Genomic DNA, 13,718 nt, shown 5'->3' with positions numbered 1-13,718 from the left:
CAACCACGGCAGTTAACAAAAATAACAACAAAATGTATCAAAAGTTTATTAAACATCTGTTAACTTGCCAGATGAAAACACAATTTTGACATGGACATACTTTATAAAATAAGAGAGAGAGGAAATGGGAAAAGAAAATTGCACGTACATACAAAGAATTTTTTTTTTTTTTTTTTGGGGGGGGGGGGGGGGCACATGTGATATGCATTTAAGCTTTAAAACATTGCAATATCTAAAATGGAAACCAAAGAGCAGTTCATTCTGAAGCCAGATACAAGAACATCTTAGAAGACATAAAGACCTGGATGACCTCTAGTTAGCTGCTTTAAAAAATTCAGATCAAACTGATGTTGTTGTACTCTGCCCTAAAAAGCTTCGAAATATGGTATTTAGACAGATGCTTACTCTGGATGGCATTACCTTGGCCTCCAGTAACAATGAGAAATCTTAGTTTTTTGACCAAGACATGTCCCTCTGTGCATATAATACACAAATATATAGGACTACCTTTTTAAAAATTTGCATTTTCATCTTTAAAATGAGAAATATCCTGTTTCAGAGTGATGCTGGAAAATTTACTTTATGCATTTATTATCTCTAGGCTGGACTACTGTAATTCTTTATTATCAGGATGTCCTAAAAACTCCCTGAAAAACCTTCAGTTAATCCAAAATGCTGAAGCAAGAGTCCTGACAGGGACCAGAAAGAGAGAGCATATTTTGCTCATACTGGCCTCTCTTCATTAGTTCCTTGTTAAATTCAGAATAAAAATTTTAAAATCCTTCTCATCTTCTAATCAGAAGATGGTTCAATCCCTGGCTTCTCCAGTCTCCATGCTAAATAGCCTTGGGCAAGATATTAACCCCAAGAGTATGGATGTGTGTAAATATTTCACTTACAGTGAAAAAGGGCTTGTATGAATTAGTGAATGAGGCATGTTGTATAAAGAGCTTTGATTGCTCAGAGAGTAGAAAAAAAGTGCTATATCAAAACCAGTCAATTTACCATATACCGCTGTATATAATTTAAGTACAGCACCACTTCCTGAGTCATCTGACGGTTTGCCAGAATCGTTTTGAGGCTGACTGAAGGTATTGTTCCATGGTCTCACTGAAATCCTCCCATAACACAGTTTTTGCATCAGCCACTGCTTGAACTGCACTCTGCTTGGTATGCCAGTACCTTTCAGCTGCCTTTGTTATCCTACATGCTAGCCAAGCCTGATAAGACTCCTTCAGTCTGACAGCTCTCTTTAGGTTGGGTGTCCACCACCTGGTTCTGGGATTACCACCACTACAGGCACCAACAACCTTCCAGCTGCAATTCCTTGCAGTAGCTTAGGCAAGGAAGTTGTGGAACATTCTCACTTGGACTCAATGACCCCAGCCTCTTTTAGAATGGAATAAAAGCCAGGGAAGGCTGGAGGGGAGCTGGGATAATTCCTTAATCATGCTCTTCCTACTTCAGTAACAACAGGACCTGGAGGGAAAGGATAGATGAGCAGGAGACCCGATGGCTGTAAAGCTGTCTGGAGCAGAGCACAGGTTTGTTGGTGTAATCATACTGTAAAATAATCAGTTCCCTGCAACACAGACTGTGTACACACAGTGTTATTGCAGTGGAAGGCGGGAAGGTGCAGCCACAGATGGAGAAAATGACAACCATCACAGCCTGCACATGTCCAAGACCAAACAAAAAAACAAAACAAAAAAGAGATGAGGTGGTTTTGGGGCTGACTGGATATTACCACTGGTTCATTCTGAACTTTGTAGAGCTGACCAGCCCCTAACGGACCTCTCTGAAAAGGTGTCCAAGATCTGCTACAGTGGATGGAGGAGTGCCAGGTGGCATTTGTGCAGGTTAAAAAGGCTCTCTGTGGGGAACCTGTGCTGCACACCCCTAACTTTTTCCTGTTAGAACGGGAAAGGTGGTACTGTTGAAAAAGAGTTCTTGGCAATACAGTGGCTTCCTGAAATGCCCATTCACTTTGTTTGGATCACGTCCCACTGGCTCCAGTGTATGAAGGACGCCATTGCCTGGATCACCTGGGATTAGCTCTCCAGCCTTTTAAGTTAAAGGTGGCCCATAAGCCAGGGGCACAGATAATCGTGGCTGCTTTCTCCAGCTTGTGGGAAAATGAGTGGGAGGTAGAACTGGCCAGATGGCTCCGCTTGCCTAAGTCGGGCAGTGGGGTATTTAGAGAGGATGGGTGGGGCAGCAGGTTCAGGGAGCAATGCTAAGGAGGCTGGCTGGTCAGCTGAAACTAATTCCCTAATCATTCTCTCTCTTCATTTAAGTAATGCTGCGATTGAGCAAAAATCCTGTGGGATTTTTGCTGTGGGATAAACAAACTGGTGATAGCTAACCAACCACAAATTGTAGTGGTAGACAAGTAGAGGAAGAAGGCTGTAGTAACATATTGATAAGATTAGGAGGGTGAAGGCAACAGTGATACCTGTGGTAACAGGAGAACAATGGGCAGACGGGAAGATGATCACAGGTTGAAGGATAAATACCGCCCACAGGGTGGTGTGTGTGTGTGTGTGTGTGATCTGTGCCCTTCACTGGACAATAGTCTAACTGCATGTCTTCTTTATTCATGTGATTGTCTGCAAGAGAATATAATCCTTACATTTTGCGGTACTCTGACAAAATGGACGAATATGGGAAAAAAATGGATGAAACAATCTGTCAATATTACTTATTACAATGACAAATATTTACAAAATTCCAAAAACCTAGGACACACATGGAATAAAGTGAGGTTTTTAATCACAACTACTGTGACAGCCAATGAATATTGCAAACTTTGCAACCTGCACATGCCATATGTGAATTCAACTTTATTCCCATACATATAAAAAAAAAAACAAAAAAAACCAAAACAATATTATATATACACAATTCCAACTCAAAACAAAGGTTTTGGGGGGATTTTTACATTTTCTGAAAAACAATTTTAATTCTCGATCACTCACAGGGTTAACATGCCCCTGGCAAAATTTATTTTGAGGCTGTTGAGGAACGTGTTCTCAACTAATAGTATTCTGAAGATTTTCAGAGAACTTGACCTGTGACCTTAAGGTTAAGGCCACTGAGATTCAAACTCATTCGATATTTTTAGTAGATACACCCACGTATCAATTAAAAAAATAAAATAAAATCCTGTGTCGCTACATTCTCTAGCTATTACATTCCCAAACTTGGGTGTCCACATTGATCCCCTTGACGACAATACCCCATCAACCTTTTATGTCTCAGGGGTAAAAAAATGACTCATTGTCAGGTTGTATTGCATAATGTCTCTCTTCATGACTCTAGACTTATTCTCTGTTACAAGCTCAACAACCTAAATAGTTCCTGTTCCTGTCAACTAACAAACTACACAGTGCAGTAAATAAACCCAAACACATCAGCAAATATGAGAGAACCTGAGTGGCACTTCATGCTTTAGTTTCCTTTTTAACTCTAAATGGGAAAACCTCCTTTACAAAATAAATTAGCCATTTTTAATAAAAACACATTCAAGTGTGCATCTTACCTCCTCAAATGTTTTCACAAACAACGTTTATTCGACTGTTTGTTTATGTATTCAGTGAAATAGAACTAAGTTCTTCAAAAGTACTCATGCCTATATTTATAATTATTACAAACTTTGGGGCTCCACGGGTACCTTTTTTTTTTTTTCAGTGTTCCCACTTGACTTGTTAAAAAAAAAAAAAAAAAAATCATCAAAGCTAGTCAGATGATATGCAACAATTCAACATGTCTCAGTGGATGTCACATTAAGATCCTCTGAAAGTGAAGTAGCATTTAGCGGAACGTTTCTGGAGTGGACCCCATGTAAAACGTTTCTCACATGTAGAACAGATGTGAAGAAGATGAAGCAGGAGCTTCTTCAGAAATTATTCTTCATGTCTTTCAAGAGTTCAGACAACAAACTCTTCTGACATCATTTAAATGTTTGTAATTAAATTGGATTCTTTGGAGTCTTTCTTTTCCCTGCCTTTTTTGTCATGAATCAACTGTTAAAAAACGGTCCCAGAAGCTCGAACAAATGTGTCAAACTGCCCTCATGGTTGTTCGACTTTTGCTTCGCCTGGCCGCAGTGCAGTTAGGCTTAAATTGTCTGCTACAGCATGTGCACCAAGCTGGCTCCTGGTATTGCCCCACCAACCGACTTCAGAACGGAGAGTTCATTCCAAGCTTCGTTTCAAACTGCAACTTCTGTCTCTTCTGGTACCGAACTCGCACCCTTTGAAAGGACACAGAGGACAAACCAGAGCTTATAATCAACAAACGCACAAAAAAAACAATTTAGCAGCAATTCAGTGCTCTGAGGAGTGTAAGAGAAAAACAAAGACTGACCTGAAATCTAAAAAATTAATAATCATCATCATCATCATCATCATCATATTATTATTTAATTAATCAATGGCTAATATCATTATTATTATTAATATCATTATTATCATCATCATCATTATTATTATTCCACCACCACATGTTCATGCTACCCTCTTTCTGTTTCTAACATTTGTACAGAACATATTGTCCATCCATCCATTCGCTTCCGCTTCTCCTTTCCAGGGTCGCGGGGGGCGCTGGAGCCTATCCCAGCTGTCATAGGGCGAGAGGCGGGGTACACCCTGGACAGGTCGCCAGTCTGTCGCAAGGCTAACACAGAGACACAGACAACCAGTCGCACTCACATTCACACCTATGGGCAATTTAGATTGATCAATTAACCTATCCCCACTAACTGCATGTCTTTGGACTGTGGGAGGAAGCCGGAGTACCTGGGGAGAACATGCAAACTCCACACAGAAAGACCCCGGCCTGATGGTGGAATTGAACTCAGGACCTTCTTACTGTGCAGCAAAAGTGCTAACCACCGTGGTGCCCGTGCAACGTGAATCAGAATCATATTGCTTCTAATCGTTTTCCAACTATTTTATACTATCCCTTCTCCCCCCCCAACACTACTGATGTATTTCTAACAGCTTCTTCTATTTCGTACCGTATCTCATGTAGCTTCACCACTTCATTGACTACAACCACCAGCAGCAGGGAGACAGACACTAGCAGCCAGGCCTCCAGCGGTATGTCAGCCAGTTTAAAGCACAGGACAGTAGTCTTGTCACACCACAACTGGTAATCCACTGTGGCTTGAACAATTTGGCTGACCAGTCTGGTGAAAAGTACAGACAAGAGGATTTCATACATATACATACCCTTTTCCATTAGTACCTACTCGTGTCGGCTTGGTATGGCTTAACAAGGGTTTTTAGGGTTCGCCATGGGACGATAGTAGTGACTGGTAGCAGGTACCTTTTTAGTACCTGCTTGGCCACAGTCTCAAGCGGTCCAACCAGGTACTAAAATGTGACATCAAACCACATGCCACCGATTGGCTAATCGGTGGCGTCACTTGATGATTCACGAGAGCGTCTCCTTATCGAAAATCATAACCGCCATTTTTGAAACACGACAACGAGGTAAATGGGTACACAACAAATAATACTGTGGTCTTCAAGTCTGACAAAACGCCACCGACTGAGGAATGGGAATAGCATCGGTCTGATATCCTCCTCTACTGTCTTGATGCATGCTCAATCATCCTGCTAAGTAAATCCCAAAGAGTTAATTCTGTTCATCTGGACGTTTTTAGTTTTCAAGTGATTTTCTTCAGTCACAGATGACTGCAGGTCTCTGCAACCTTATAAACAGTACCTTTGCACAATGACAAGCCCAATGTGCTGTGAGGTCAGACCACACTGATCAACAACCACAGATCAAAGACCACTGATCAATGCCCATGAGTACTATTCATAGAGTTGGGGAATGGTTGCAATCACAGCATTGTATGATGGTGAAAGATGTCCCCTCCTCGATTCAGAGGAGCTCTTTCCCTTTTCACATAAATGGCCTCCTTGACTCCCCACTCAAACTAGCAAACTAGTGTAAACACAACGTCCACAGATGAACACAATCAACTCCTTGGGGCTCTCCTTGTGTTGTGGTGTCATGTGTCGCATGCAAATGATGTAACCGGAGACTCTGCTGCGTTACTATTAAGACTTCACGCACGTTCGTGGTATATTGATTGTAACGAGCCGATCCAAGTAGGTACTAATAAAAAAAATTGCTAACAAAGACTCAAAAACAAAGGCAATCCCAACTGATTTTACTGTAACGTATAAAGTATCATAAGACAAGATCTTATTATGGTCATGACTACATTTTACATTCTGCCAACTCTGAGGTAAACAGCAGAACTACAGTTCTGTGCAGAAGTCTTGAGCCACCCACCTGTTTTATATTTTGTTTCGAAGAATTCAGAATTTGTATTTTTAAATATCTATAGGCAATAGTTTTACAGACATTATTAAGCTCTTTCAAAGTTTTTCTTTGGACATTAGGTGCTTTTTTTCCCAGTTTTCAGTCCAGTCCTTGTACCTAATCATTTTCAGAAGAATGTTTTAACACTGGCCAATGACTCATGCAGGCATAAAAAGGCACCCAACTCAACCAATGAAGGATAATGATAACAATGTTATAAAAACTGACAGAACACAATTTTAGAAATAAGAAGGAAAAATCCAGCGAAGACCTAAAAGTCCTCCTTTGAAATGCATCTGATCTTTCAGTCATTTACTGTTTGACCACGACTCAGTAATGACTTTCATGGAGTGTGGCTATCAAGAAGCCATTCTTAAGAAAGGGAAACAAGAAGAAGAGCTTGAGGTAAGCCAAATTGCACAAGAACGGGACTGAAAATCAGGGGTATCAGGACTTATATACAGCTGGACAGAATTGTTAGCCCGCTATGTAAATATAATTTTTAAGCACACGTTTTAACAGTACTTGGAAAATACTTGAATTTTTTTCCCCCCAGTACCATCACTTTGGTCTTCTGGAGGTAGTTCTTCACCACGAGTTATATATGATTTGGCTCCTTGTCAGGTTGGAAGACAAAGCAACAACCCAGAACCACTTTTACTATGGACTGCATGAGTTTTTCTGTTAAAATCTTCACATTTCCCTCTTTCTTCATGATTTCATCGACCATGATGAGTTTTCCCACTTCCACACTTGCTGCAGCATCCCCATAGTTTGGTGTGAGGACAGTATGCTTTGGGTTGCACACATCTCCCTTCTTTCTACAAACATAACCAATGTCTTTGGCCAAAGAGCTAGAATTTTGTCTCATTTGACCAAAGGACACATTTCCTACCTCTGCCAGTATGATGGCTGCATGCAGCCACACAACTGAAATACTCTGTTACCTGGAGCTGGTTTAAGTGCAGAGGCAACAGAATGGACTTAACCATCTGTTGTGACGATTCAGGGGGGAATGGGGTTTCTTCTTGTATTATGTTTAGCTATTGCTTTGTGGTTTTCACCTTTTATTTATACAATAGTTCATTCAGTCACTATATAAGTGGAGCTGTCTCTCATTTGGGGAAGTCTGTTTGTTGAATTATGATATTTTGTACTTTTTTTGAGTATAATTTTGTTTAGTTAACCTCTTTTATGGCCCCACTTAATTATTAATATGGCTTGTTTCTGTCATTTAATTTTTGTAATAATTTTGTCTTTTTTGGAGGGTATAGTAAAACCTATTTCTTGAAGTGCATGTATGTTCTCATAGCCAGGTTTGCTCTGTACTGGGTGGCTCACTTCCTCATGTTCCTCAAACTTGGAAATGTTACAACTTTTTATATTCAACTGCTTTGTGGGCATCAATAAGTCTTTTTCTAAAGTCTAAATTGATTTTATTTCTTTCTGGCCTGATGCTTTCTCAAGTGACAGCTCAGACACTTTTTTCTACTGTATAAATAAGATAAATCCCAGTTTTAACTCGAAGCTTTGGTCATTTTAAAGTCAAAGCACATCATTGCACAGCAGTGGTTTGGGCTACGGCTCAATGGAAAAGGTCAATTTTTCAGAGGGATAATAATACTGACCCCAGGCATTTTTGGGTTTTTTTCTGAAATTATTCTTTCAATATGTGCAAATAAAAATATTTTGTGCTTTCTAAAGAAACCTAATGTATTTAGAAATGCTCGTTTGAAAATCTCTTCTGTTAAAAAAAAAAAAAAAAAGTACTTGGGAAATTTTGACATCAACTTGAAATTTCGTAGTGGGAGTAATCATTTTGTTCTTATCTGTACGCAGAATAAGAACAAAAGCAATCTATAAAACACGGTGAAGACTGTAATGGTTTAGGTCTGCATGGCTCTTCAGTGGAGTTATGAACATGGAAATGTACAATTAGATTTTTATCCACCATCCACTACCACCTGGAAAGCAACTGATTGGCAATGGCTTCATTTTTTAGCATGACAATGGTCACAAATATGACACCGATGCTGTAAAAATAACAAGGTTTCTACACGTACCAAGATAGAAAATGTCTAAACTATTTGCTGCACATATACTTTCATAGCAAAAAATCTAAATGAAGCATGGATCAAGACTTTTGCACGGTACTGAGTTTTCTCTCAGGTGGTAACGTTGCAGCAACATAACCACAATGTTCAAAGTTTGATTCTAGCTTTGTGAGTGCAGTATGTCAACACAACATTGCATTCACTTTGAAAGTTGTCTTGCAATCTCATTAGTAAATATGTCTCTAAACATTGCTTAACATCTTTAATAGACAAACACATGAACTCCAGCACCAATCTGTTCATTTTAACCCTGTTGTAAGTACAGTATCTAAAGCTAAATGTACTGGTGTTTATACACTGCAATTTTCTAGTCTTACTGATCACTCAAAACAGGGCTGCTGAAATCTATTATAAAACCAGCGTTAATCTTAGTCCTTGATGTTTGCAAAGATGTTGATAAACACTGGGCTTTAACATTATCTAAAGAACATAATTACTTACACCACAGGTACAGTGACACACCACCAGGTATTGCTGAATGGGCTCTTTTTCCATAAAGGCTGCGAGCGATGGACATAGCTCAGGGAGATTACCACTGGTAAATGACAGAACAACAATAAGAAAAGTTCGATTTTAAAAAAGAAAACACAATCACTCATCTTTAACATGGGAGTTTTACTGATCATCTCGTGATTATCAAAACAATCTGTGTTCAAAATCCATCCATCCATCCATCCATCTTCATCCGCTTTATCCGGGGCCGGGTCGCGGGGGCAGCAGCCTAAGCAAAGAAGCCCAGACCTCCCTCTCCCAGCCACCTCCTCCAGCTTATCCGGGGGAATACCAAGGCGTTCCCAGGCCAGCCGAGAGATATAATCTCTCCAGCGTGTCCTGGGTCTGCCCCGGGGCCTCCTCCCGGTGGGACATGCCTGGAACACCTCACCCATCCTTGTCAGATGCCCGAACCACCTCAGCTGGCTCCTTTCGATGTGGAGCAGCAGCAGCTCTACTCTGAGCCCCTCCCGGACGGCCGAACTTCTCACCCTATCTTTAAGGGACAGGCCCGCCACCCTTCGGAGGAAGCTCATTTCTGCCGCTTGTATCCGCGATCTCGTTCTTTCGGTCACTACCCACAGCTCGTGGCCATAGGTGAGGGTAGGGACGTAGATCGACCGGTAAATTGAGAGCTTCGCTTTTACACTCAGCTCCCTCTTCACCACGACGGACCGGTGCAGCGTCTGCATTACTGCAGCTGCAGCCCCAATCCGTCTGTCGATCTCCGGTTTCCTTCTCCCATCACTCACAAACAAGACCCCGAGATACTTGAACTCCTCCACTTGGGGCAGGAACTCATCCCCGACCCGGAGTGGGCACTCCACCCTTTTCCGGCTGAGAACCATGGCCTCAGATTTGGAGGTGCTGATCCTCATTCCCGCTGCTTCACACTCGGCTGCGAACCGTTCCAGTGCGAGCTGGAGGCCCTCACCCGATGAAGCCAACAGAACCACATCATCTGCAAAAATCAGAGATGAGATTCTGAGGCCACCAAAGCGAAAGCCCTCCGCCACTTGGCTGCGCCTAGAAATCCTGTCCATAAAAATTATGAACAGAACCGGAGACAAAGGGCAGCCCTGGCGGAGCCCATCACCCACCGGGAACGAGTCCGACTTATTGCCGGCAATGCGAACCAAGCTCTTGCAACGGTTGTATAGGGATCAAATGGCCCGTAGCAATGGGCCAGACACCCCATACATTTTGAACACACACCAAGTATGGGTGAGTTCAAAATGTTCATTTTTTTTTTTTCAAACTACCTCTCTGAAAATGGGCCACGTCCACATGTACATGGGTATTTTTGAAAACGCAGGATTTTCTATGTGTTTGCACCTTTCGTCCACATGTGTACGGTGTTTTTGATCACTGAAAACTAAGATTTCTAAAAAACTCCTGCCAGGGTGGAGGTTTTCAAAAACTCAGTTTTTGCGTTTGTGTGGACGAGGAAAACTGAGATTTAGTCATGCAACGTCAGAGGTGTGAGCCTCTTTTGACGTGACGTTATTGTTTACATGAGATTAATTTCTACAATTGCGGATATAGACAAAATACTATTGGTGTTAATCTATGTGCAGTTTTTACACACTTACATATACACACACACTTACTGTCCCTCCGTTTAGAAAGGCAGAGGCGTCAGAGTGAACTTCGCACATGGCTTATACATTCAACCAGTGTTGGGAAGGTTACATTTTAAAATGTATTCCACTACAGATTACAGATTACATGCCCCAAAATGTATTTTGTAACATATTCCGTTACGTTACTCAATGAGAGTAACATATTCAGAATACTTTGGATTACTTAATATATTATCATGCTTTAGAACTACATGAATGTACTATTGCTGTGATTTATTACTATCACTGAAGGTTACTCGCCATACCAATACCAACTAGATATTTAAATCTTAATATAAATGAGTAACAGTAGGTGGACATTAGGTAAGGCTGCACTTTTTGCAGCGATCTCGTATAGAAAACTATTCCGCGTGTATATAAAACAGGTCCGCGGCTTTGAACCGTAGTAAAGGGACCTCTGGCTAATACGGGCTTGTAGCTGAAAACTAGCTTTACTTTGTTGTCTGGGTCAACTTTGCAAGCGAGAGACAGAGAGAGGCGTTGAAAGACTGCTTCAACGGAACTTATTGTTTCGGAGGAAAACACGAACACTGTGTACAGTCGAGTCTTAACAGCTTACTTACAACTGGGCTCGTCAGGCACTCTTCTTGGCTGCAGTGGTTATTATTATATTTACATGCTCACAGACACATAACGGATATGACAGTCCATTCTCGCTGCAGCACGGACTACACTACCCATGAGGCTACATTCTTTAAGGCTATGCCTGTAACACTCTGCCTATTGCCTTCATTTTAAATACTTTTTTGAATAATAAAATTTTTTTTTTTTAAATTCCGTAAGTAGAGGTGACATGGGCCGTGAGATTGAGACACAGGCATTAGAGCCTCTTAATGGTTGTATTCTGAGTACCACCCTTTTAAACAGTAAATGTAATACAGTTACTCATATTTTGTATTTTAAATACGTAACGGTGGTACATGTAATCCGTTACTCCCCAACACTGCATAAAACACAGCCGCTTAATGTATGTATGCTGTATCCATTTTGTTCATTCCTAAGCTGTGAGTCTACACCAACCTGTCTTTAGTTATTAGCATTTGAAATGTTGAAGGCACCCCCCCAAGAAGACGGAGGGAAGCCCTATCCCTAGCAGAGCACAGTGTGGGTAAAAAAAAAAAAAAAAAAAAAAAGCAGTTTCAGGTGATTTGGGCAAACCTAAGCTCCGAGAACAGAATAAAAATTGTTTTATGGTCCCGCAAATTGACCAGAGGGAGGAAAGGGGTTTTCATTTACTAAAGACGCGCTCCAGTGGAATACTCTAAGATCCTGACTGCCGTTGTCATAGAGCTCACAAACTGCTTTAAGACATCATAAAAATCTAAAGGACACTTGTACATATCTATGAAGGCGCTCTTACCTGTGTGCAAGACAAGAAACCCTGCCATGATCTTCTGCGTCATCAGCAGACCGTTAGACAGTTCAAAGAACCACTGAGGTGCACTAGGTGAAACGCTGCAGATATATGGAAATATATTTGTTTTTAACATGTTGCTTACTTGTTCTTCATTATTGCTAATCTAACTGCATTGTAATTAATTTTAGCATTAAGTCTATGAGTGGAACAGCTATGGACTGTTGCAGGTTATTGTTACTCCTACCTCTTTGCAAATATATTACAGGAGGCAGTGGTGTTGTCTGAGGAGTTCAGGTTGCAGTGTGACAAACTGCTCAGGCAGACCGCTTGTAGGCTAAACCCAAAGGCCAACAGGTAGGCACACATAGTCAGGCCAAACTTCAACAGGAAACAGCCAAGGAAGTAGTTCTGAGTCTGGTTAAAGAGGTTGGCAAACAGACATACACAAATTCATCCAAGATTTCAGTAGCTGATCTGGTAATGTAGCTGTTCCTTTTCAAATCACTTTATCAGCTAATGTTACAAAATAGCCATCAGATTCATGTATGGCTAATTGTATCTTGCTTGCCAAGGTTATTGCTAGTAAGACAGCAAATACTAGCCTAGCCTGCCAAATGACTTCAATAGTTAATGTGATCCTTCATATGAACTTACCCATAAATTCTAAAGTCAAATGACTGAACAAAACAAAGATTTATAACCACTTTCTTCAGTAGTACCGCAAAATATAGAATGGCTAGTTATTACTAGCTGTTGTAACTCTTTTATTCAGTGTGATTGTTTTTTAATGTTACTCTTAATTGATCTGTTATTGTATATTTTTCACATGTTCGTATGGGATATTGTATTTGTTTTAAATGTTATGTACATGTATTTTGACTTTAGTTGCCATGATGCCAGGTTTCTCTTGGAAATGAGATTTTTAATCTCAATGAGATTTTTTTACCTGGATAAATAAAGGACTAGTAAAATAAAAAATAAAAACCAAGCTATGCAACATGTATTTTGCAATAGTAGCTGCAACTTTGTTGTCATATGACTGATGCTGAGGAAAACAGTAGACGAAATAGTCCACCATTACAGTGCAGGACATTTTTGTGCATGTCTTGTAATTTGCCAGTTGTAACTGTTATGGTCGTGTCTATAATTAATTCTTTCTCTGAGGTTGAGCAGAGTTTCTTTAAGTAGATTTTATTAAGCATTCATTTGAGTGGATACAGGAAATAGATACACTGTGTGAACAATAAAAACCTGAATAATATCACATGAGTATACTCTATTTCTCATACTTGATACTACCTTCTTTGGGATTGCGTCCAGGTTCTTCCCTGTGGCAACTGTCATAACTGTACTATCAGGTGGCTTTCCCAAAAGTGACACACTGCCAACAGAGAACAAATTAGAACCAGTTTCTTCACGAAACAACAAAATAACAATGAATTATTAGTTTCTAGATATTTACAGTATGTATGTACCTTAGCAGAGGGCAGCTGAAGCATGACACCCAGAGGATGTCAGTGGTGTTCATGGGAGGAGGAAGTTGAGCTAAGCAGGCTAAGAACTGTAACACCAGAAGCACATCATGCAGTAAATTACACAGAAATAGGAAGATGTTTAATGCAGTGTAAACAGGCACATCTTCAGAATTTATGAATCTTCCCTTCTCACCTGGATGATAACCAGACTGAGTTGACACTGCAGCAGAAAGAGGAAGCACTTGCGAATGCCGTAGGTTGTGTGTCGTGCCTGCAACACATTCAGCCAAAGGCA

At 40.6% G+C, this 13,718-nt stretch overlaps 1 protein-coding gene across 4 annotated transcripts in view; it reads right to left on the bottom strand.

Moving 5' to 3' along the window:
- Positions 1-3,598: 3,598 nt before the first annotated feature.
- Positions 3,599-13,718, bottom strand: part of LOC146662929 (transmembrane protein 94-like) — a 33,880-nt gene continuing 23,760 nt past the window's right edge. For 3 of the 4 annotated variants that reach the window (XM_085415505.1, XM_085415506.1, XM_085415507.1), the window contains 8 exons: positions 13,617-13,694; positions 13,424-13,509; positions 13,248-13,329; positions 12,193-12,362; positions 11,952-12,046; positions 8,898-8,991; positions 5,021-5,191; positions 3,599-4,255 (listed from right to left, as the gene is read on the bottom strand). In XM_085415505.1, coding sequence (XP_085271631.1) covers positions 4,183-4,255; positions 5,021-5,191; positions 8,898-8,991; positions 11,952-12,046; positions 12,193-12,362; positions 13,248-13,329; positions 13,424-13,509; positions 13,617-13,694 — 849 coding nt within the window. In that variant the 3' untranslated portion in view covers positions 3,599-4,182. The remainder of the gene's footprint in view (positions 4,256-5,020; positions 5,192-8,897; positions 8,992-11,951; positions 12,047-12,192; positions 12,363-13,247; positions 13,330-13,423; positions 13,510-13,616; positions 13,695-13,718) is intronic. The other variant, XM_085415508.1, reaches the window with a different exon arrangement.

This window comes from Rhamphochromis longiceps, linkage group LG8 (assembly GCF_057381845.1).
Source record: "Rhamphochromis longiceps isolate RC_006_pf linkage group LG8, R_longiceps_female_GT1.1, whole genome shotgun sequence".
Taxonomy (NCBI): Eukaryota; Metazoa; Chordata; class Actinopteri; order Cichliformes; family Cichlidae; genus Rhamphochromis; species Rhamphochromis longiceps.
This window is presented reverse-complemented; position numbering and strand designations above follow the sequence as displayed.